This window comes from Prionailurus bengalensis, chromosome C2 (assembly GCF_016509475.1).
Source record: "Prionailurus bengalensis isolate Pbe53 chromosome C2, Fcat_Pben_1.1_paternal_pri, whole genome shotgun sequence".
Taxonomy (NCBI): Eukaryota; Metazoa; Chordata; class Mammalia; order Carnivora; family Felidae; genus Prionailurus; species Prionailurus bengalensis.
In genome coordinates, this window is record NC_057350.1 from 141,595,017 (window position 1) to 141,620,708 (window position 25,692).

General features: G+C 40.3%; 1 protein-coding gene across 6 annotated transcripts in view; it reads right to left on the bottom strand.

Annotated features, from left to right (window-relative positions):
• The window catches only part of THRB (thyroid hormone receptor beta), a 388,850-nt gene that overhangs the window by 41,481 nt on the left and 321,677 nt on the right, over positions 1-25,692 (bottom strand). Inside the window, exon 1 of one of the 6 annotated variants that reach the window (XM_043595536.1) lies at positions 13,984-14,694. The exons of the other annotated variants lie outside the window; for them this stretch is intronic. Within the exon in view, the coding sequence (XP_043451471.1) occupies positions 13,984-14,311 (328 nt within the window). The 5' untranslated portion in view covers positions 14,312-14,694. Of the gene's footprint in view, positions 1-13,983; positions 14,695-25,692 lie in introns of those variants that run through there. 6 annotated transcript variants of the gene reach the window in all.

The following is a 25,692-nucleotide window of genomic DNA, read 5'->3' on the forward strand; positions in this document are numbered from 1 at the left end:
TAGAAACAATGGTTTTTCATGGATATGTTTTGTACACTTTAAATGTGTGAATTTTATTGGGATGTGAAATGTGTTTCAATAAAGCTGTTATTACAAAAATAAAGAAATGAAGTAAAAGAGAACAGTTCCATTTGACAAATATTTATGTGGGTATACAATGTGCTAGGCAATGTGCTAAGGGTCTAAAGATAGGCTAAATTTTCATTCTTTCAGATCAATAACAGATCATCTGCATATAATGTCCTAGGCACTGGGTTAGGGCTATGTCCAGAATCACAAAGGGGAAACTCTTTGAGGAGCCTTCCTGTCTACCCCCCAGCTCACGTCAAACTTGGTGCTCCCATAAACCCCTTGTGCTTCCCCGATAGTAGTCCTTTATAATCTACATTATAACTACCTTTGAGTTTTTTTCTTCTCTTTGACCACAATCCTTGATTCACTATACATTTGTACAGTTCCAGCTAGAGGGCAGAGATCAGAACATTCATGCTGAAACCCCACTGTCTATCTAGCACCTGCTTCCTCTGACAGATGGCATCATGGCTTTCAAGATCTCTGCCATTGACCAATGGCAGAGAAAGTAAGGAGGAGGGATGTATCTGGAACTTGCAGATGAGCAGACTTGAAGCCTGGAGGTATGCCTGAGAAAGCTAAAAGATCTCAGAAAAGATTTCTCAAAGAGGTGATAATGCAGAGGCAGGAGCCCAAATATCAGGCCTAATGAAAAGTTCATTAGAAAGTTTGATTTTTGGTAAGGAAAATGAGATTCTACTCATTAAAACTAAGACATCCAGATTGACACTCATCCAACACTTAGTGATCTGGGGGATGCATGCTCACTAATCAACTGGACTTGGTCCTGCTTTCTTTGCTCTGATCACTAGGTTCCATACAGTGAGACAGGACTAAAGAGAGCTTAAGGGCAATACCATTTTCTCACAATAGAGAAATGAAAATCACTATGACCAGGCATTAAGATGCCATCACCAAAAGAAGAGATTTGCAGTCTGAATTTTATATGATGTGTTCCACTTTCTACTTGGGGCTATATAAACCACTATCCATTAACTCAAGAGTGTTTTGCTTCTGGGTAAGTTTCCCCTTCCCCTTTACACAATCATTAACCTTAAGTCCCAAGGTTGTATATACCACTGTCTGCTAGGTAACTGATGGTGCAGTGGCTCAAATTTAATAAGAAATCTAACAAAATCTACAGGAAGACTCACTAGGTATTGATTTATTCCAAACACAGTTTTGGGAGTCCCTCCATAGAAAGAAATAACACAAAATATTCCAACAGAGCTCTGTGCCCAGAGAAATAACTAGTTACCAAATGTGGGAGGGGGAGAGTCCTAGGGAAAATGGCTAGAGATAGTCTGGACTTAACTAACACCAATGGAATTCAATGGTCACTCTTTAGGAATCAAAAGCAACGTGTGTATTAGTTTCTCATAAATTTTCTTTTTACATAAAAATTATACAAGTAGTGCAGTTCATGATAGAAAAAGTAAAAGACAAAAATGAACAAAAAGCAAATTTACCTATCAACTCTCCACCACAGTGGTAAGAACTGTAGCATTTTGATATTTCTGCATCTTGGACTAGTATGTGTGACAGTGTGTGGCATGAGCTTGTGTGTGCACAGAAACACAAACTTCTAAAATACGAAGTAATGTTTAAACAACAAAGTAACCCAATTATTAAAACACACAGTCTCTTTAACAAATGGTGCTGGGAGAACTGGACAGCAACATGCAGAAGAATGAAACTAGACCACTTTCTTACACCATTCACAAAAATAAACTCAAAATGGATAAAGGACCTGAACGTGAGACAGGAAACCATCAAAACCCTAGAGGAGAAAGCAGGAAAAAACCTCTCTGACCTCAGCCGCAGCAATTTCTTACTCGACACGTCTCCAAAGGCAAGGGAATTAAAAGCAAAAATGAACTATTGGGACCTCATGAAGATAAAAAGCTTCTGCACTGCAAAGGAAACAATCAACAAAACTAAAAGGCAACCGACAGAATGGGAAAAGATATTTGCAAATGACATATTGGACAAAGGGCTAGTATCCAAAATCTATAAAGAACTCGCCAGACTCCACACCCAAAAAACAAACAATCCAGTGAAGAAATGGGCAGAAGACATGAATAGACACTTTTCTACAGAAGACATCCAGATGGCCAACAGGTACATGAAAAGATGTTCAATGTCACTCCTCATCAGGGAAGTACAAATCAACACCACACTGAGATATCACCTCACGCCAGTCAGAGTGGCTAAAATGAACAAATCAGGAGACTATAGATGCTGAAGAGGATGTGGAGAAACGGGAACCCTCTTGCACTGTTGGTGGGAATGCAAACTGGTGCAGCCACTCTGGAAAACAGTGTGGAGATTCCTCAAAAAATTAATAATAGATCTACCTTATGACCCAGCAATAGCACTGCTAGGAATTTACTCAAGGGATATAGGAGTGCTGATGCATAGGGGCACTTGTACCCCAATGTTTATAGCAGCACTTTCAACAATAGCCAAATTATGGAAAGAGCCTAAATGTCCATCAACTGACGAATGGATAAAGAAATTGTGGTTTATATATACAATGGAATACTACTTGGCAATGAGAAAGAATGAAATCTGGCCATTTGTAGCAACATGGATGGAACTGGCCACGTGAAATAAGTCAGGCAGAGAAAGACAGATACCATATGTTTTCACTTATATGTGGATCCTGAGAAACTCAACAGAAGACCAGGGGGGAGAATAAGGGGGGAAAAAAGTTACAGAGAGGGAAGGAAGCAAACCATAAGAGACTCTTAAATACTGAGGGTTGATGGGGGGTGGGAAGGAGGGATGGGTGGGTGATGGGTATTGAGGAGGGCACCTGTTGGGATGAGCACTGGGTGTTGTATGGAAACCATTTTGTCAATAAATTTCATATTAAAAAAAACAAAAAAACCCCAATATGTTTGTTATTACTAATATGTAAGTCCAAGACCATAGCTTTAGAATCACAAATTTATGGAAATAAACACATAAAGATAAATAAGCAAATAAATGAGAAAATCATAAAAAAAATAAAACACACAGCTTCCTGGAAAAGGTGGATGGAGTAAGTATATCCATGTTAGGAAAGCTATCTCCTGTTCTCTTATAGTAGAGGTTATGTACAGTTGATCAGAATGAAGACTTTGCAGTTCTTGGTATCAGGTGCACATGGTAGAGATAAAGGAGAAAGAGGCACAGGCCACTTGCTTCTCATGTTCAGGAACCAACTGTAATACAGTTGGACTCTGTGTTGCTTGTGGGACATGCCTTGGGGTGGGGCAGGGAATATTAACCAGAGTTAAGATGTAGGTCCCTCACCATTTCTCACTCTACCTCATGATTTGCCTGCTCTGTCTTCTGGTGTTGGCAGTAGGATACTGAAAACTTCTCCCTCCCTATAAATTGTTGAATTATCATTCAGCAATTTATGTACATGGTTGAACTGTTTGGCCTTGAGGTTTTTGTGAATCCTGGAATCCAATGATAATTCAATCTGTGAGTAGAATGGGCGTCTTCCATTTTCTGACTCTAGTCTGATAGGTGATTTGATTTGTTCTCTTATTTCCCCTAGATTATGTTTTTGGTGGGTAGATGAATAGGTGATTGAATATGTCTTTAGTAAAATCATCACGACTTTTACAGAAATTAAGTTGGTAGCAGTTGTTCACATGGTCATACCCGTGTACCCCACCCGTCTCTTTCTTTTCTCTAAAATATAACTCAGAACCATAATCTTTACCCAAAACAACCACCACAGGCAATGATACATCAATTATTATGCATAAGTACATTGTTCATCATTAGATAACTTCCATCAGGGAGTAACATCCCACACATAATTAATAGGTAGGTGAGGTTCTCTTAAGATTATAGTTGACAACATCACGTGCTAACTAATTCTCCCAGGGAACTTACCATTTCTTGCTCTCCTATTTCTATGTTCCCATCTTTTTACTTTTCCATGCTTATCAAATAAGCCGCATGCTGGCCACTATGCCCTGCTAAGGAAAATGCACATGTAGTGCAAGTTTTGTCACCAGGAATGGACACTAAATAGATGTCCGTATTTGGTTCCGTCTAGAAACAAATATGAGAAACTGAACCCTGGAAGCCATGCTGCTCATTTGAGAACTGCATCTGCACATTATCCCAAGTGACTGTTGAAAAAAAATGGTTACCAAACACCCCATAAAACAAGACCAATATGTGGTAATCCAAGGGTGATATGTTTTCCTCAGCTCTTACATGCTCCGATGTACTATATTTTAGACTAATAAACTATGCTGCCACTTTATCAAGCGTATTATTATGAAAGCAAACTCCATCTGTTTGTTCAACAAAGACTTAGAGATTTTTTTTTTAGTTGACACTTGGCAATGTCTGCGTAATTGCCAAGTATTATCCTGCATGTAGAATAGTTTGACATGGTAAAATATTACTAACATTTTCAACCTATTTTGTTAGCAGCTTCATTAAGATCTAATTCACATACCATATAATTCAATGGCTTTTTATATATTCATAGAGTTGTGAAATCATCTCCACAATCAGCTTTAGAACAATTTCCTCATCCCCCAAAGAAACCCTGTACCTTTAGATGTCACCTCCATTCCTCCTATCCCTTTCACCCCCTCTACTCTAAGCAACCGCAAATCTATGTTCTGTTTCTACAGATGTCCCTCTTCTAGATATTTTTTACAAGTGAAATGATACATTTTGTGGCTTGTGTGACTGGCTTTTAACTTAGCATAAGGTTTTCAAGGTTTAACCATGTTGTAGCTAACATTAATTTCAAAAACTTGATTCTCAGAGGGACTTGGTGTGTGAAAAGGCAAAGTTGTGTATATTTATGCTGGAAATCATGCAATAGGCAGTAAGCCTGGCTTCTTGGTTTGCACTAGATTCAAGCCTTTCCCATGTATGAGTAAAATCAGAAGGCTGTCTAGTTTAATTCTCTTGAGTAAATTATAGCATCTCAGGTCCTTGGAGGAGAAACACACAACCCTTAGGGAATAGAACATAAGGCAGATTAATCTTAATGGCAGAAGGTGCTGCCTGGGAAGGTAGATCTCACAGAAGGGAGAGGAGCAGAGTTCAGAAACCATTTCCCATCTGGCCAATTTTACCTTTGGTATAGGACCCTTTGCCAAGCAAAACTGTCTAAAAGGAGCAGTGGTTATCATTGGTGGTGGGAAATACTTTGGACAGTTTAGAGAGGTCCGTGTTGCTGATTCATCTTGTGGAACTATCAACTTAAAACCATTGAAAGATCCTAACTAGTTTGGGTCAGGTTATCAAATGAGACTATATATTAACCCCCCTAAGGAAGCTAAGTCTTTGGCAAGTTGAGTCATTCTTTAAATTTTATTTTAGTTATTTATTTTAGAGAGGGGGGAAGGGCAGAAGGAGAGAGAGAGAGAGAGAGAGAGAGAGAGAGAGAGAGAATGAATCTCAAGCAGGCTCCATCTCATGAGATCATGACCTGAGTTGAAATCAAGAGTTGGATGCTTAACTGACTGAGCCTCCCAGGAGCCCCTAATTCTTTCAATTTTATATTGAACCTTCTCACTTCATCCCACAGCTCAGATCCTTCTGATTTAAGCTTTTTCCCCCCACTAGCACCTTCTTCCCCATGTCATTTCTTTATATATGTAAAAAATCTTGGATGGCTTATCTCTTCGTCTTTTCCCAACATACTAATGCTGATTCCTTCTACATTTAATTTTTAGTATTAAGCACCAAGTTTTGCATCATGTTTATTTTTAATCTCTGATAAACACAATATTAATCCATCTGTCCAGCCAGCCAGCCATTTATTTATTTAACAAACATGCATGGGCCTAGTGGGTAAGACACTGGGTACAAACATGAAATGGCATTAACTTTAAAGATATTCTTTCATTGCAGTCTGCACATTTCCAGCAGAGTTGCCCCAGAAATTCCCGTTTCACCAAATCTTTCCCCAGAACAGCAACCACCTTTCCATGTTCCCTACTACCCTGATGGGATCCTTGAACATCTTTGCTTTCCTCCTTGCCCTCTGGCTGGCTAGGCCCTTGCTACTGGGGGATGGATAACATAGAGTCCTAAGTCTTCCAACGCTAAACCACCATGGGGAAAGAAGGGAAAAGGAAGCAGGAGGAGGACCAGATAGAAGTTGTTGATTCAGAAGAGGGGAGAAGACATGATGACAAGGGACTCTGGGATCCCACCGTCTGGAAATCTTAGCACAGAAAAGGGGCAAAGCAAGTTTCAGATTATTTCTTCTGACTCAAAAATTCCTGAAACTAAAATATATCCATTTTTAGGACTAAGTTTCATAGTCCAGTTTCATGTACAAGTCTCTAGCTAAACTTTCTTGTCCCTGTCTCTGTAGACTCAAGTAAAGTAGCTGACATAACCTTTTGATCCATAATCAGAGCTAAAACACTTGAAGATGCAAATCACTAGGAAAGGGAATAGATTGGTATAATGAGTTTCGGTCAAGATTTTAATCAAAGGGGCACACACACTGGCAGTCCACAGTGTTTGGATTGTGGAGCGTTCAAAAATCTCAGCTAATTTTTAAAACCAGAACATTTAAGATGACATCCAGATTTCCTGCTTCATGTGCAAAATCAGAAGCTCTGGCAATACTGAGTCCAAATTCGCACAGGGTGATGATCAACTAAACTGAGAAGGGCAGTCCATCTCTGAAGAAAGAGATATACTTTCCAGTTCATCACAGTCCACACCACTCCCTGTTACACCCCAACCCTGAGGCTATTTATGTTTATAAATGCCATTTGTGTTTATTGTATCTTTTTATAGGTAAAGAAATATTTCACACAATTTTAATTTTTGTCAAAAATGGGAAGACAAAAGTAATTCAAGGAAAAGGAGAGAGAATATATTTCTTTGTGAAATTTAAAAATATTTTTATCATATAACATATACACAATATGTATATTGGTTAAAAATTTAAGTTCAACAGTCTTTATAAAACAACTGTGCCTTTCTCTCATTAATATCAACTCTGGCACTTGTAGGCACTGGAGTTTTAGAACTCCGATACTAATGTGGTCTTTTCCCATTTTAGAAGAGGGGATGGGTTAGAAAACAGGAAGGTATAGTGTATTAGAAGAGTGGGAGGGGAGGAGAGCAGAAAGGGTCACCAGAAATGGGCACTAGTTGCCTCTGATTTTATACTGAGAGTTAATCTATGGCATTGGGCTTCCACAGTTATTTCAGGTCCTGCATGTTTGAGAAAAATGAGTGCCTTTTCTTCATCTAGAAATTGATTCAGAATGAGATTCAAGGTTATGGCTCTAAAAGTGTGGACTATCAGCTCTTCAGACTGATGTTTAATGAAGAGGAATGAGTGGTTGCATTTGTCATCAGGATAACATCATTGTTGTGTAAACTCTACTGGTCTCCCTGCAGGTATGCCTCGTAGTCATGATAGATGTGTACTTCACAGAGTGTGAAGTAAAGGAGGTTATTGCCCTCATGGTGCTAATGATCTAGATACAGTTGACATAAACAAGCGTATATGATGAAGAGAACCCAAATCCAGACTATAGGAATGATCTTTAACACATATATGTAAGTAGCATGTTGCATATATATATGTATATATATGCATATATATGTATATATGTTCAAGTGTAGTCCATTTTGAAACAACTCGGTGTACAAAAATCTAGACTTTTCAATATGAAAACTGAGGAGAGATTTTTACATTACAAAAAGATCCTTTTACTGCAGATATTCTCTAAATGTTATGTCCTTTAATGCAGTGGTTCTCAACCAGGAGTGATTTTGCCCCAGAGGGACATTTGGCAATATCTGGACACACTGTTGGTTGTCACAACAAGGCGTGAACAGTTGTATGCTACTGGAATGTCATATATAGAGGCAGGAATGCTGCTAAACATCCTACAAGTCACGGGTCAGCCCTACAACAATGATTGAATGCCAAATGTCCATAGTGCCAAGGTTGAGACACTCTGGTCTAATATGCATTATGTAATTTTAAAAAAAGTTACTTATTTTTAAGACAGAGAGCATGAGCAGGGGAGGGGTAGAGATAGGGACAGTGGATCCGAAGCGGGATCTGTGCTTTCAGCCCAGAGCCTCATGCAGGGCTTGAACCCATGAACCATGAGATCATGACCTGAGCCAAAGTCAGATGCTTAACTGACTGAGCCACCCAGGTGCACCTATATAAAAAAATTTTTTTCAAGGTGGTTTACACAAATGATTCAGCACTATTGTATAAAACAAGGGATACCTGCCTTTGAAGCCAGGGCCAGTTGGGAGCTGGGGTATTGAAGAAATGTGATGCTGGTTAAGTAGAAGAAGCTTATGGGCTGTGAGCTGAGTTAGTGACCTGAAGTGGTGCAGGCTGAGAATGGCAGGGCACATACTGGGGTATGGGTGACAGTGGCTGGTAGCTGGGAAAAGAGCATCATTGGTTTGGGGAAATATGGCAGAGAGAAGGATCCATGGAGAAACTGGCCAAGATTTCTGGAAAAGAGGGTGTGGACAGAAGCACAAAAGCCAGAATCAAAATTTCCCTTTAGGGCAGGGAAGCCAGAATCTTCCCTGTGGGGAGGGAGGAGTTGGTGGAGTTAGTGTTGATCTAATAAGGCACAGAAAAGGGTTTGGAACTTTGAGGAGGAGCCTCTTGGTGGTTGTAGAGAGCAGGGAATCATTGCCAGTGAGTGGCTGGAAGCAGAAGGCTTTGAGAAGGCCGGTGAACGTGGAGAGATGACAGGGCAACATGGCAGGAAGTATCTGCAGATGAAGAAATGGGGGGAGGGTGGGGTGACCACTCAAAAGCACATGTCTCCAGGAGAACAGGCAATTCTCTAAAGCAGCCAGTACAGTACAGAGGGAGCGGAGATGAGGGTAGTACCAAGGACAGCGCACGGAAGCTCAGCAGTCATGAAGATCTGGAAAAGGAAGAATATAGACACTAAGTGAGCACTGGTACTTAGTATCAGTATAAGAAGATGAGGGGTCATATCATACAAGCTAGACCAGAACAGGTGGTAGAGTAGAAAGCAACGGGACCTCAGGCTCAATGCACCTGAATGCCAAGAGCTGAGAAAAAAAACTTCGAGTTTGTAGGAAAGTATTTATAGAGGGATGCAAGGTGGTGGACATTTCCATATGCAGGAAATAAACAGCACCAATAGTTTCTCACAATACTGTCCATCATCTGACATCAGTTTCTCATAATGCCTTGGATTCCTGCTATTAGCTTTCATCGTGAGCAATCACAGTGGTTGCTGTAGGATGAGGTTAGGGCATCCGGTGAAACTTCTGAAGGACATGCTTTTGACAAGACAGTTCTCTAATTCTTGGCAAAGAAGGGAAAGAAGAGTCAGCTCATGCTTTTGTCTGCACTTGGACTAGGTCTAGAAATTACTATTCTTCTTTACTTTGCTTCCAGTTCTAGACACTGAGAAGAGGCACTTTTATTTAACCTTTTTAACAGCAAATGTGCTTTGCATTAAAAAAAAAAATAGTAGTTCTATTGTTTTCTAGACCGGTGGTGTCTCTTAATAGTATACGGGTAGCAGTGCCTAATTTGAAATGCTAACCTTATGTCAGCACCCCTACATTACATAAGCATTATAGAAAAATCTGAAGCATTAACTTCTTAAGTAATATGTTTTAAAGACATGATATCTACAACACTTGTTGCACTGGGTGGACTAATCATATGTGTTTAAATTAAACAAATTAGGGGCGCCTGGGTGGCGCAGTCGATTAAGCGTCCGACTTCAGCCAGGTCACGATCTCGCGGCCCGTGAGTTCGAGCCCCGCGTCAGGCTCTGGGCTGATGGCTCAGAGCCTGGAGCCTGTTTCTGATTCTGTGTCTCCCTCTCTCTCTGCCCCTCCCCCGTTCATGCTCTGTCTCTCTCTGTCCCAAAAATAAATAAACGTTGAAAAAAAAAATTTAAACAAATTAAACTAGTGGGGGAGAGAAGGGAGGAGAGAGAGGGGCAGCAAAAGAGAATGAGGGAGAGGTAAAGGGGAAGTTGGGAGTAGGGGAGACAGAGAGGAGGTAGAGGGGCAGGAAGGGAAGGAGAGGGAAATGTTGAGAAAGAAATGGAAATAGTGTGCGATCATCTCACATTCAGGTTTGTGGTTGGGAGTGATGATGTGGTTGGGAGACTCATGAATCTTCCCCTTGTTTGGTTTCCTTTCCTGCTTGCCTTTCCAGAGACTGAGTGTGATTCTAGGGCTTAAGGGTACCTGTTTCTCATGGAACATTTTTTTTTTCTGGGCAGACTTTGGAATCTCCCCATGTCCACTCTACTGTATAGCAATCCTTCTCTAACTTTAAAAGAGGCCAAGGAAATTCTAATTAGAGATCACATTTCTTTGGGGCTTAACTCTTCTTTTTAATCCAGTCCTCTTGATGTGGGTCACTTCAAACATCCCCCACCTTACCATTTAATTTCCATTTCTAATGTCTACACAATTATTCACATGAAGTCAGAAGAACTACAGGACATGAAAAAAGGTTTAGATTCCTATCCCTGAGACAGAGGGGCTATGAAAACAGATTCAGAAAGGACAGTTCTATGTACAGTTTCTGCTTCAGTTATTAATATTTTTTTCTGCAACACCAATATTATGACTTTAGAACAAGAGCATGTGCAATCAAAAGCAAAACTGAACAGGACAAAAATACTCCATCTCTTTGATCCTGGCTCAAAACCAGGAATTTCTTATCCTCTTGGATATGATAACCAACTCTGATGCAAACACACCGGCAAATTTCGGACATACAATGCCTATAAAGATGGCACATAGAATGCCAAGCAAAGAATCCTGTGGAAGGGGGTTGCACAGGACAGACACTCCAGGGAATGACTCTATTTAAACAGACCCAGAGTCTGACTGTGCTCCCCACAGGGCACCCAGACTCAAGCTGTTTGGGTACTTAGGAATGTAAGTGGAATTTCTGGTGGAAACAGCCAGCGGCCCACACCCCCTTCCCCCAGAAGACAAGAAAAGATATCGACTTTTAATTAGGCTGAAACCCTGGTCACAAAGGAGAAGGCACAACACCCTGGTTGCCAGTTCCCTTCCCCTCTGGCTGATTTCCAAACCTACTTTTCTCTTCCTCTTGGGCTAGGGGCTAGGGTGAAGTGTGTGATCAGCACTGGCTGTGAAGGCTGATTTTAACATAACAAATCAAGGCTATGTTACTCGAAAGACAAAAAAAAAAAAAAAAAAAAAAAAAAAAAAGGAGCTGGTATCTTCTGTGATTGCTAGGGTTCTTTTTATTTGTCTCTAACTTTTAAAAAATAAAAATGTATTTTCTCATATTCTTTACGAAAAATAAGACAGACATTACATTCTGCATTTCAGTCTTCCTCAATGTGAAAATGATATGGCTCTGCCCCCCGCCCCAATTCTTAAAGTTTTATTTTAAATTTGATTCAAGGAACTGAATTCTGACTCTTCCTTAGTTCATGTCTTCCATGCTTCAGGAGCTTGATAACGTTTCCCCCTCTTGGCTATAAATGTAAAAACAAAAACAACACAAAAAGAACTAAAAGTCATTCTGAAGTGTACCACTAAGATAACTAGTCTTGACATTGGGTTCTGTAGCCTTCCTTTATTTCATGTATGGGTACTTATAGTAAATTTTTTTTACAAGATTATGATCCTTTTCTATATACTAGAAACACAATTAAAGGCTAAAGAATAAGCCATCCTTAAAAAAAAATGAAAAAGTTAAGACAGCTGTGCTATTGAGTTTGTAGTGCTGTAGTGACAGAAAGAAACCCAGATGAAACAATTATGAATTTCATGAAAATAGATAAAAATCCAATTGGAATAATGAGCTGTGCCCCACTGAACACCTGTTTATACTCTTAATTTTGCCTTAAGGAGACACTACTGATGTCCTCCAACAACAACAAAAATCAATAATGGATCAATATGGATAAACATGTTGGGCACGACCTTTTGTCCTAAGAGACAGTTAACAGCTGGGTTCAGTTTTACTGGGATTTACTTAAAGACTTGTAACAGTAAATAATGGCGCATTTAAGAATATTTGCCTGCTTTGATTTAGTGAGTTTGGCAGGTGGCAGTGGCCTTTCAATGGCATATGGCTTTGGGAAATTACATCAATATATGCATACAATGTGTCTTAGCCTCTAGTTCAAGCATCAAATTAATTAGCAAAGAATCTCTGGTTTAACGTTTTATGAGCAAATATTCTCGAGCACTGCTTGAAGAACACACTGTGAAAAGACAAAAGAAAACAGAGTAAAAGAGCCTGAAAAGTTTTGCAGGAATTTTTAAGAATAGCAGAATGCCCAAATAGAGGGGCAGGCACCCTATTGTCTTGCGCTCCTACAACCTTATGAGAGGCATTTCCAGGCATGTCTAATGAGGCAGTGTTAACTTCTTTTCAAAGATAAGTTACTTATAAGTGTAATACTAAATGAAATAGAAAGCACACAATCAGTCTATCTCAAATGTTCCCATTAGGGGACTTACGTGGTGTGGCCCTTGTAATCGGTGAGAAATTTGGGCATCCTTACAGGGGATATTAAGGATATCCTTGAAACTAAATGAAAATGCAGACAATTACTCTGAAAATGTTTTATGTTGTAATTCCCTTTATATTTCATATTTGGAAGTTAGAGAACAGCACAGAAAATCCGAACTCAGGGTATGGTAAAAACTAAACAGGGGTTTGAGTTTGAGGTTTTTGTTTTTTAGATTTTGTTTTCAAAACAGTCCACTTTTAATTACGGAGTCACATTAAGAAAAGCAAATGATAATTTTTGTAGTAGCCATAATCAACTAAGCCATATTCTGTTCTAAGATAATTTTGCAAAGAAATTCACCTTTGAGGATCGATGGGCATCATATTTTTGCTAATTACAGAAACCTGTAAATTTGATTTCCTGTGCAATATCCTGTAGGTCATACACAGGGAAAAAACAGTTTCTGGCATATTTGTGCTAGAATTTAAGCTATTTCCAAAATATCTGGCAGAGGCTACTACTTTCCCTGAGTACTACCTGTTTGCTTCTTTTATTTTATTTTTGGTGTGCAAGAAATGTTCTATTGATAGAAAATTAAGCAGCATTGTAAAGCCACAGTGTCTATTAAAATAACTAGATATTGCACTTGTCTTAACTTTGGATATTTTGAAGGATATTACACTTGCTTTCATATAGAGAATTCATTTGACATGATTCCAGACCTGTGAAACTTTAGGGACAAAGTGGCAATAGAAAGTGTATTAGTTCCTTTCTGAGTTTTATGTTCTTATGGCTTACTGTGGTCACAAGTGGGTTCTTTCTAGCTGAACATGGGTAAGTAAATATATTAAGATGAACATTTATAAATGCCAACACATCAATGTTACACTATTATCAAAAGTCACTAAACTATTTTATTAGTTAACTATAATAAACTTTGAATATGAAATACCAAGAAAAAAAATCAAATGAGCTTTTAATCTGAACCTGAACTGGGGAGAATTAGCCTACTTCAAAAGCCAGAGTGCCTATTATCCACCAAGGGGAAGCCTTTTACATATTGTCTTTAGCAAAGAAACTGACCATATTCATTTTGAGATATATATATATATATATATATACACACACACACACACACACACACACTCACACACACTATACACACACACACACACACAGCTTAAAAAATCAGCTCGAGCCAGCTTTCATATATGCTTGGAAAAAAAGTGCTTGGAAATCTTTGTTGCTCACAGACCCCTCTCAAATCACCTAGCAACCTCTCTCTTTACTGCTGTTTTTAATTTCGAACATTCAGCGTTCAGAGTCAAAGATTTGACAGAGCTGATGCAAACTGTGACTTTAAAACACAACGGAAACCGACGTGGAAACTTTTAACAAATTCAAGTAAAACGGTCCCTACCTTTTTTTTGAGAGTACGATGGCGACTGCACTTGAGAAAAAGTAGGCTTTTCTTCAGTGAAATATTCAGGTTGGCTGTATTGATTCAGGGCCATGTCCAAGTCAGAGTCCTTGCTTTTCAGCATGTTTCCAGGGTAACTACAGGTATAAGGCTGATTCACTGCCCAGGCCTGTTCCATATATATGTTGTTACTGGGCACAGCCTGAGCGTTGCAACCACTGTAACCCGGACTATCTTCGAAATACGTGTAATAATCAGTGGCCTGCATGTAGCAGTTGCTGCCGGCAGCCGAGTGCACTTCGTATACCTCTTGCATGCAGTAGTTCATTTTGTTACCCCGCTTCAGTTTCTACTTTACATAGACACACACTCTACGCATGCATTCACCAGCCCCATACACCCTGAGAGCCGGGCATATACACCGAGAAGCGTCCATCCATACGCATGAAATGAGAAGGGAAGATGAATAAACACCACCACCAACACAGCAACTCAGCTTGCTTTACTTCGGAATAGCACCTGATGTGCTAAAATCCTATTTAGGTTGAGGTGTCTTTTGAGCTCTCCTGCCATTCAAACATATTGGAAAGCAGCTTTCTGACTGTCAAAGATCTTAAGCAGAGAATGCAGCTAATTCCTGGGGAAGATGGCACACAGGTAGGGATGACCGTCACTCAGCTGGAAGAGTGACAGCAAGAACGCTCCTGTTATTCCGAAGCTGGGAAGATCCATTTTATACGCTTGTTTTTAACCGCTTTTAATGCGATTAGAAAATGATTACTCATTGTGATGTCATTTTGGTTGACAACTTAAGCATGAAACATCATAAAGACATCTTAGAGAATATCCTTGGATACGCACAAAATCCTAAAATCAATAATCCAGTTTATTAGCACGACCCAGAGAAAATCCCAGTAGTAACGAGATGACTGACTCCAAAACATTAATCTAGTCATGCAAGTGCTACTGGTTAAATCTGTTGGATGTAACGGATGGGCTTTTAATAGCAGGATCCAACCATCTTCCTAATGACACGCAGGCCCTACAGGTTGTAGAAACATGCCAAGGAAAGCCACTTCTGAAAATGCTTTTCACGGGTGTCTGTGAATGAGTTCTGTTTTGTTCCTTGCAGCTGATGATTTTCTACATCATTAGCACTAATCTACATGAGACCTAAAGCTTAAATTAGCTTTGCTCATTCTGCTTTTATGTTTTGTTTATGAGCACGAGGGAGAGGCTGTGCCGGTGCCCTTAAATGAAGAGCCTCTACTCTAATCGCACTGTCCCCACCACCGCCCTCCCCCCCCCACCCCGTTCCCTCCCCTGTTTGTACAACAGCAGTCTTGGAAGTAGTGTGTGGATAGCTGTGTACATCTATCATTTTATTCCAGTCAAATCTGCTTTTGAGATTATTTTCGAGCTTAATTGTGATTTAAGTCGTATTCACGTGCTTGAGGTTTAAAGACAGCGATCAAAAGAGAAAAAGCATTTTCTATAAGAATCACCACATCTTTTAACTGAGATGCTAACAAGTATCGAATTACACCCTAAATGCTTGCTGAGATGATTACTAAGGGTTTTTCTCCAGGTGGATAAGCATGTGTATGCCCACCATATGTGTGTGTTCTAGGTCATGATTCAGTAAGGGCCAAAGCTGCTTTCTTTTCTCTTCCTTCCAGAGACTCAGTGTGCACGGCTGGGACTCAGGTGGTGACATTTACACCTTGTTTTATGACCTTGTTGGTATTTCCCTCCTAAGGGACCACAGACACTGCAATATTGTAATACTCAATAGTGAGACCTCCTCTATGGACATGAAGTTCTAGTCAACTGCAACATGGGATTCTGGGACAGGGCTGTGTGACAGCCATTCAGCAAACACCTATGGGGTGTCTGTTAAGTGCACAGCAGGGAGGTGGCTGTGGCGGGGGGGAGAGCAGAGATGGTTGTCCCCAAATTTGATCCCACCCCTGCCACTAAGTAGCTTAGTAGCACATGTATTCAATACACAGACTGATACTCAAGGGAGTCTTTACGCGCTGGTGATTTTATAAACAAAGTAAAGGAACCATTGATTCGAGGGAAGAGAATAAGCAAAAGGTGAGCCAGAACAAGGGAAGAAACCCAGGCAGACCTCATGGATGTTTCCTAATAAGACTCCTGGAGAGAAACTGCAACTGAACTATAAGACAAGCAAAGGAATTTTCTCCAAATTGATACATTTGAGGCAGGAAAGTGAACTGCAGTGTCCTAGACAGCAGGAAAATTACCATAAGGAATAACAAACATAGCTAACATTTTAATAGTGTTTTTACTCTCTGATTACTCTTAAAACGAATAAAAGATTTATTTGCAAGTGTTTTTAAGAACACGTACACATAACATTACAATTAACATTTTCTCCCTACTGAAAATGTCAAAACATTTCATTGGAAGCAGTGACTGTTTTCCGAAAACCCCAGGAAAAAGGATCCGGGCCTTATGTGTTTTGTCTGATTTCATTTATTTATCTCAAACTTCCCCACACTAATCTGAAAATTAACCTTTCAGTAAAGCAGTTTTCTTTCCTGGCAAACATGCATGTTCTAAGTCCTCTCTTTTCTGGTAAGGAGCCGCATGTCGGATCCATCCAATTCTACAGTTTTGCCCACTACATTTCCTGGCTCCCTTTCTATTTCACCGAAGGCACAAATCCAAGCAATTTCTTGCTTTTCACCAGTAACGGTATCAACCAAAGCCAGAGCCTCAACTCTCATTTCAAAGGAACACTTAAAAACACCTTCCAGAGGGGCGCCTGGGTGGCGCAGTCGGTTAAGCGTCCGACTTCAGCCAGGTCATGATCTCGCGGTCCGTGAGTTCGAGCCCCGCGTCGGGCTCTGGGCTGATGGCTCAGAGCCTGGAGCCTGTTTCCGATTCTGTGTCTCCCTCTCTCTCTGCCCCTCCCCCGTTCATGCTCTGTCTCTCTCTGTCCCAAAAATAAATAAACGTTGAAAAAAAAAATTAAAAAAAAAAACACCTTCCAGAAATCTCCAAATGTGCTTAGACAAATGGGTGGTACTCTGCCCCAGAACTGGATATACATACTGCAGAGAAAAAGGAAGGAATGGTTCTGGCAACGTTTTCTTCCTCAAGTTTTACAAGACACGTAGAAGACTTCCGAGAGTCAATGGCATTTTTACTGAATCAAAACAATCCTGAGTTGCCTCAGAAATCTCTGAATAGGAAGTGAAAGTTCCAGACCATATTTAAGAGAACTCACTTTCTCACTAACTTATCTTTTGGAGAACACAGTACAAAATTTTCTTGAATGCACTCCTTGCTCCAGGTGGGGGATATTCTTTACGTGTAATAGGTGCACGAAACTCTCATTACCGTGAGTTGAAAATGGAGTCCAGCGCTCACGCTGAATTTGAAATATGGCCCCTCACACCCTGAGGAAAGCAATCACAGTGCTGTCACTTGTGATCGATCTGGCATGCTTCTTTGTGAAGTCGATAAAGCAATTTAAACATATTAGGTGTCACAAATGAGGTGAGCTTTGGTAAGATTGTTTTCTTATTTCCCAGGCTGACTACTCTAATTTAGTTACTTAAAGGGAAGCTTAAATAAGACTTATTTGACCCATAGTGCATCAAACTGCCTGAAATAAACTTGGGAGGGCTTTAATAATTCTCATTAGAAGTGTTTCAATCAATAATAATTTATGATGTAAATACATCTCTGTCTTCAGCTGGAAGGAAATAACCTAAAAGGAAAAGACTAATAATATTGCTTGGAAAACCTCGTAGGTAAACAACAAACCCTCAAGGTCTCTGAAGGAGGAAAGCTGCTTCTTTCAGTCTCTTTTCCTCTGTTGTCAGCTGTGTTGATTCTCAAATAAGGCTGCACATTGGCATCACCCAAACACTAAAAAACATTGATGCCTATGTGCCATGCTCAGAAATTCTGATTTGATCAGTGTGGGGTGAAACGTGAGCATCAAGATTTGTTTTAAGCTTATTTATATATTTTGAGAGAGAGAGAGAGAGAGAGAGAGAGAGAGCGAGCGAGCGAGCAGGGGAGGGGAGGAGAGAATCCCACGTAGACTCCACACTGTCAGTGCAGAGCCTGGTGGGGGCTCAAACTCACGAAGTGTGAGATCATGCCCTGAGCTGAAATCAAGAGTCGGATGCTCCACTGACTGAACCGCCCAGGCGCCCGAGCATCAAGATTTTTTAAAGTTCCTCAGGTTATTTTCACAGGCAGCAAAATTTGAGAACTGCTGTTCTACTGGGTGTTCAACCATAGCCCCTTCACCACGTGCCAGAGCATCCTTCAAACTTCTTTTTGCGCATCTGCTGTTTTGCTACGTATTTCCCTTAGTTCTTAAAAATTTACCGTCCACACCTCGACCTGGCTCCACCTGTCCTTGAGTTCCCTAGACAAGCAGGGGCCACAGGCCAAGGAGACATACCAAGAAAGAACTAAATCCAAGGAAATGTGATAGCTATTACATGGGAACGTGGGAACAGTCTGCCTAGTGAGTTGGGCAGAACGTTATGGAAGAGGTGACCTGTGAACTGGCTTTTGAAGAGTACACAGGATTTCAACAATAGACACCAGAAATACAAGACAGCTGAGGAGAAATGTCTGAGGGAGAGTGTTAGCAACTACACTTGCAAAAAAGCACATGAAGATAATTAATAAACCTGAAAGCAATGTTAATGCTAGCTTAATAGTTTTTCTTTCTTTCTGCTTTAGTAATAGAATATCTAAATTTTAGTTGTGCAGTGGCCTTCGGGAAGAAACTTTTGTTTCCTAGTCTCCCTCACATGTCGATGTGTCTGTGGGAATAACTCCTGGCCAATGAGATGTGGTAGAAGAAATGTTGTAAGGCAGTTTCTAGGAAACTTAAGAAACAACTGGTGCATCTCATTTGCTTCTTCTAACTATTGGAATGTGGACATGATGTCTGTAGCCCCAGCCATGATTTTGGCCCATTAGAATGACAGCTGTACTCCAGATGATAGAAGAATGAACTGGAAGGAATCTAGGTTGATGAACCTAGAACTTCCACAGAACTGCCATACTAGTCTAGATTGTGAGCCTCGGGTCTTTTGTTTGTTTTTTTTCTCCACAGGAGAGAGAAGTGAACATTTCATTTAGGTAGCTGCTTTCTCCTTTGGAAAATAGTGATAATCTTCACAATAACTGATGAGGTAGGTACCATTAAGAGTCAATATAAGTAAAGCATTAACTTTTTTAATTAAAAAAAGTTTTCATTTATTTTTGAGAGGGAGTATGAGAGCGTGAGTGGGGGGAGGAGTGCAGAGCCTGACACGGGGCTTGAACTCACAAACTGTGAGATCGTGACCTGAGCCGAGATCAAGAGTTGATTGCTTAACTGAGTGAGCTACCCCTAAGTAAAGCATTTAGAACAGTGACTGGCATGGTAAGTGATAGAATTATGTATACATAATAATTATTATTATCGGAGTGCTTTAGGCTCTGTCTTAGACTTCCTCTTCTCAGTTGACATTTTCACTGTAGGTTAGGAGTCAGCAAGCTTTGGCCGATGGGACAAATTTGGGTCACTACCTGTTTTGCAAATAAAGTTTTATTGAAACACAGTCACACTCATTCATTTACATATTGTCTATGGCTGCCTCTATATCTACTCTGCTACAGTGGCAGAATTCAATAGTTGTAACAGAGACCATATGGCTTGCTAAAAGTATTTAGTATGTTTTATTTTATTTATTTATTTTTCAGTATATGAAATTTATTGTCAAATTGGTTTCCATACAGCACCCAGTGCTCATCCCAAAAGGTGCCCTCCTCAATATAGTATGTTTTAGGGGCGCCTGGGTGGCTCAGTCGGTTAAGCGTCCGACTTCAGCTCAGGTCACGATCTCACGGTCCGTGAGTTCGAGCCCCGCGTCGGGCTCTGGGCTGATGGCTCGGAGCCTGGAGCCTGCTTCCGATTCTGTGTCTCCCTCTCTCTCTGCCCCTCCCCCGTTCATGCTCTGTCTCTCTCTGTCTCAAAAATAAAAAATAAAAATGTTAAAAAAAATTTAAAAAAATATAGTATGTTTTAGAGAAAAAGTTTGCCATCGTCTGCTATGGGTGATTGGACTCATCTTGTTTGATGGCTTTTAAAAAACAGGTAAATGCTAATGACATCCAAATGTATGTCTCCTCCCAGATGTCTCTCCTAAAACCAGAATCTGCTATCCAGCTGTCAGCTTGACATGTCCATTGGCACAACGAATAGGCATCTACAGTTTCATTCTTTCTAAAATCTGTTCCTCCTGCAGTCTTTCCATCTAGGTACCACCATCCACCTGGGGGTTTAAGCACAAAGCCTTGGTGCCTCCTTGACGCCTTACTGGCCCTCACTATCTACATCCAACCTATGAGCAAGTTCATCGTTTCTTCCTCCAAAATATATACTGCCTTGGAGGGGGAGAGAGAATTAAGGGGATTTGTTCCAGGCCTGGGATTTGACATTCCCACCTCAAGAATTATAAAAAAACTTTGAGTTGATAGGTTCATGTCCAAGTCAGACCGTTTTGGAACTTTTTACTTCCTCAGTCCCAGGTACGTTAATTAGCATGAATCACTTTCCCCTTGAATATTTCTTACTTAAAAATTTTTTTTATGTTTATTTATTTTTGAGAGAGAGCACGAGCAGGGGAGGGGCAGAAAGAGAGGGAGACACAGAATCTGAAGCAGGCTCCAGGCTCTGAGCTGTCAGCACAGAACCGGACGTGGGGCTCGAACTCGCGAACCATGAGATCATGACCTGAGCGGAAGTTGGACACTTGACTGAACCACCCAGCTGCCCCTCCCTTGGTTATTTTAATTGTGTGATCCTGACTAACTGGACACCATGGCACTGGAGTAACAGTCAGATGATGTTCCCAAAGTGATCCACAATACCACACAGTGTCCCAAGAGATGCTTTGAAGAAAAAGCAGTAACAAGGGGTTCTGTGGTCAAATGAGTTTGGGAAATAATGCATTGTATATCCCTCTTTTAGAGATTTGGAAAAGAAAAGTGCCAAACTTTGTATGACTTCATGTAACTCAGTATTTCCCAAACACATCTGATCATAGAACCCCATGTATCTGGTAACATCTGCTACAAGTGTTCCATGAAACCTATTTTGAGAAACACAGAATTCTGTTCTATGAATATATTGCTGGAAGCAAGACCATCTATAAGGATACATCACCTGGAAGAGCGGTCTTTTTTCCCAGATTGCACCGAGGGCAGACATGTTTTTGGTTTTTTACAAAGGAGGAAAGCGACCAGCCAGAAGAGGTGGGCAGGACACAAGGTCATGCAAATCCCAAGTGGCCACAGAACAAGACTGGGGCCTTTAGGCTCTGGGATTGAGTCTGTTTGGCAGGAATAGAAGCTCAAAGCCCTCCTCTTTTAAAACAACTTGTACTCTTTGTTTCTAATTTTGCTTTTTTTCTGTTAGTATTTGAGAAAAACTTTTTTGATAGTTCCAGCCTGTTACAGCTCTTTACTAAAAGATACTAAGGGGAGGCTTTTGTTTGCAATCCATCACGAAGAACAATTTGCTTTTGCAGAAATGTGCTTGAAAAAGCAACAACATGGTTTACTAGCATAAAGGGAATGGATTCCGATCTGGTGTGATGGGAGAGAGGGCTCTGATGAGAACACTGAGGTGGGAACAACACACTCCTGGGGCCCAAGACGTCAAAAGCAGCCCCAGTAACTGAACTGAGAGCTGTCCAAGGATATGGAGGTTCTCAGAAGGCAGTCCTGGTGGCCTCCCCAACTTGGATGCTCTTTCCAAGCCCAAGGTCTGGAGATTGTGTTTTATTTCATTAAGGTGGAGCGGTTTCCCTAGCGTAGTCATGCAAAAGATACCACAAACGCGGTTACAACAGCCTTCTACTAGATGAAATGTGTCAGTTTATAGACTGAGTGAGTTAAGCCCTTTGTAGTTCCACAAAGATTGGGTCAGGCCTTAGGCCAGTGGTTCCTGAACCAGCAGCATTGGTATCTCCTGGAACTTCTTATAAATGCAAATTCTCCAGTCCCACAGAGACTTTGTGGGGTGAGGCCAGGGATTCTAATGCAGGCTAAAGTTTGAGAACCAGGACCTAGACCAAATGAAAAACGTATATATGCAGAAGCGAATACAGACTAGCACCTGTAAGGCTGGGAGTTGAAAGAAAAGAAAAGCTTTTGAAATATATTTTAGACCAATGTTATCAGCATTGATTCTTCTCTCTTCTAAGCCAACAGTGGAATGTTTGCTCTTTTCCACGAATGAACATTTGATTGAAAAGCAAACCTTTAATGGCTGATATAGTCTGATGAAGCTTGGGCATCATAGTCCAGAAAACATACAATAAAGCTTCAGTTTGGTGTGACTTTAATTAGAACCCTGGCTAAATTTATTATTTAGCCATAATTATTTAGCCTCACTATTATTGGTGAGGTCTACCACATGTTATTTTCATAGCCAAACAATAAGACTGGTAGGCAAGTATTTCCATTCACTTTACAGAGTGGAAACTGAGAGGTTGGTTTTCTCACCCTTACGTAGCTTTTGGCTCTTGATTTGCTATTTTAGAACTTGCTTGTCCCACTTCTCCGCACTGCTTTTCTAAGAAGAAAATTATTTCAATGTTTTGAAAGTTCTGGGCCACTAATTATATGTTTCAGCATAAATTCAAGGTCACTAAAATGACTTATCCGTTTTTCCATACAGGAGCCTAATTTAATGCCTCTTCGTATATTTATTTTGATCGATGTTTTCCTCTATCTCTAGAAAGAAAACCTCTTCAATATTTCACACTTTTATGAATATACTTTATGCTTAGCATGAATATCACATAGGCGTTTATTATTATGTACTCTTTTTTTTTTAAATTTTTTTTTTCAACGTTTTATTTATTTATTTATTTTTTGGGACAGAGAGAGACAGAGCATGAGCGGGGGAGGGGCAGAGAGAGAGAGAGAATCCCAAGCAGGTTCTACACTGTCATTGCAGAGACCTACATGGGGCTCGATCCCACGATCTGTGAGATCGTGACCTGATCAAGAGTCAGACACTCAACGGACTGAGCCTCCCAGGTGCCCCAAACCTTAACCGTTTTATTTTTTTAAATTTTTTTTTTTCAACGTCTATTTATTTTTGGGACAGAGAGAGACAGAGCATGAACGGGGGAGGGGCAGAGAGAGAGAGGGAGACACAGAATCGGAAACAGGCTCCAGGCTCCGAGCCATCAGCCCAGAGCCTGACGCGGGGCTCGAACTCACGGACCGCGAGATCGTGACCTGGCTGAAGTCGGACGCTTAACCGACTGCGCCACCCAGGCGCCCCTTATGTACTCTTTAATTAATGAAAGAAAGTAGATCCCTTTTGACTTAGCTTAATGTGCTGAGATGATGATTTCATTGAAACTCACACGGGTGGACTTGATTTGAAAAGTTGAGTGGTCATTTGAGTGGGGTGGTTTTGACATTCAACAGCTATCATAAACTTTCTTTATTGCAGAATATCATGTCACAGGTTAATTTTAAAACAAATTTCACTAATAATAGGAATAATGAATGAATGAATAAGGAATGGCCGAGTCACCTGCATTTACTTTGCTTTAAGAACAACTAGTGCGAAATCTAGGCTCTGCCACAATTGATGTAGTTTTCGAAAGATTTATTCTTTGTTCATTAAAGGCTCCATTCTTTCACTTGTATTTAAAAATGTTATGAAGAATAATTTAAAGGTTCAGACGGAGTAGTGATCCCTGCTACAGTGTGGATGGACCTAAGTGGAAGCGGACCCAGTCCGTTTGCATGCTTCCATTTCTGTGCAGCTCAGTAAAGGCACATCTATAGGGGCAGGAAGTAGATGAGTTGTGGCCAGGGACTGGGTACAGGAGTGAAGAGTAACTGTAAATCGGTTCAAAGTTTCTTTGGGGTGATGGAAATGTTCTAAAATAAGATTTTGGTGATGATTGCAAAACTCTGCAAATATACTCCCAATTATGGAACTCTACACTTAAAACAGAGGAATTTTATGGTATGTAAATTATATCTCAATAAAGCTTTATAAAAATAGATGTGGGGTTACAAATAGCTTGAGCTAATTAAAACTGATCATCAAAATAAACAGAGTTGAAAGTTCGAACCATTTATATATCAATATCATGTGTAGGAGGAAGACGTAGCCTTCCTCTGAAAATTGCAACCCAACTAAAAAGACATATCAACAAGCAGAAAACAGCATCTGATGCACGGAATGCTTCGTGTGTTAAGTGAACGTGGAGTGAAGTGGAATTATTACTTCTGAAACAACACCGGTTACACTCTTTCTTCCTCTTCTCTAAGACAAATGCCAGTCATCCAGTAGAGTATTGATTATAGCTTGGTCGTCAACACAGTTGCTGCTCATTTCCAGTCTAGACACAAAGCTCACCCAGCACGTCTAATTGGAAACCCCATGCTGGTCTCAGTGAACTTTTTATTCTCAACACATGGCACAGCGCTGGGCACACAGAATATGCTTAGGAACATTTTTGGTGTCAATCAAGATGATCCCAACCTGGTGAATTACCCAGGCATGTTCAGAAGCTGTAATAAGAGGTGGTGCATGCACCGTAAGTGCTCTAGTAACATCTCATGACAGCACAAGGAAATAAATGATTCGTTCTGAGGGGGAATGGAGAAATAAGCAGAAAGGAAGTGATATTTGGGCTGGCCTTCAAGGAAGCAGTGAATAAAAGAGGACTTGTAGAAGAGTTTTCAAAAACTGGATCTACCTCATGTTGGTACACGGAGAGCCAAATCTAGAAATGGTTCTTCATTTTATTTCAAATATCAGAGTAGCCTAGAAAGATACATAATTGCTATCAAGATTAACCTAAGATACATTCCAATCTTATTGTTTTGTAATATAATAGGATTGGCCTGTGGAAGGAAAAGAATGTCCAGTTAAAGCATGAGAAGAGAATAAAGAGGCAGCATCTGTATCTGCTATCTTCAGAGATCTTCAGACTGCAGAGAATCTGCTTTCTGTCCCTACCACAAAGAAACGTGTCCCCCAGGCATCATACTGTCATGCCAACTTTAAAAATGTCATAAGTGACAGAGAAGCAAATAACTTTTACTATTGAGAAGTTCACCTGTAGCGTATTGAATGGGTGCTTAATAAGAGGGCTTCTAGAAAATACACTTCCTTCCAACCCAATGAGATAATGTACAAGCTTATCAATAATGATGGAAACCTCTTCACATGAAGATGAAGGAGGTTTGGAAAAGTGGGAACTATTTCTGAATCACACACTTAAATTTTTATAGGAACAAACATCACATGGTACAGGTTTTTTGTTTTTTGTTTTTTGTTTTTTTTTTAGGATTTTGGTCAAAAGTACAGAATCTGATTCTAATCATGAGGAAACAAACATCAGTCAAACCCAAACTGAGGGATGTCCTACAAAATCATAGGCCTGTACTTCAAACATGTCAATGCCACAAAAAAACACAGAAAGGCTGTTAAACCATTACAGATTAAAGCAGGTAAAAGAGACACAAAAGCTAGATGAAATACATAATCCTGGCCTGAATCCTGGACCAGAAACCAAACTGGAATAAAGAAAAATTGATCGTAGCCTGGATCAGCCCTGTCAGGAGGCTAAAAGAGTAGCATGGTTTGCTAAAAGAGCAAACCCATGAAAGCCTCCA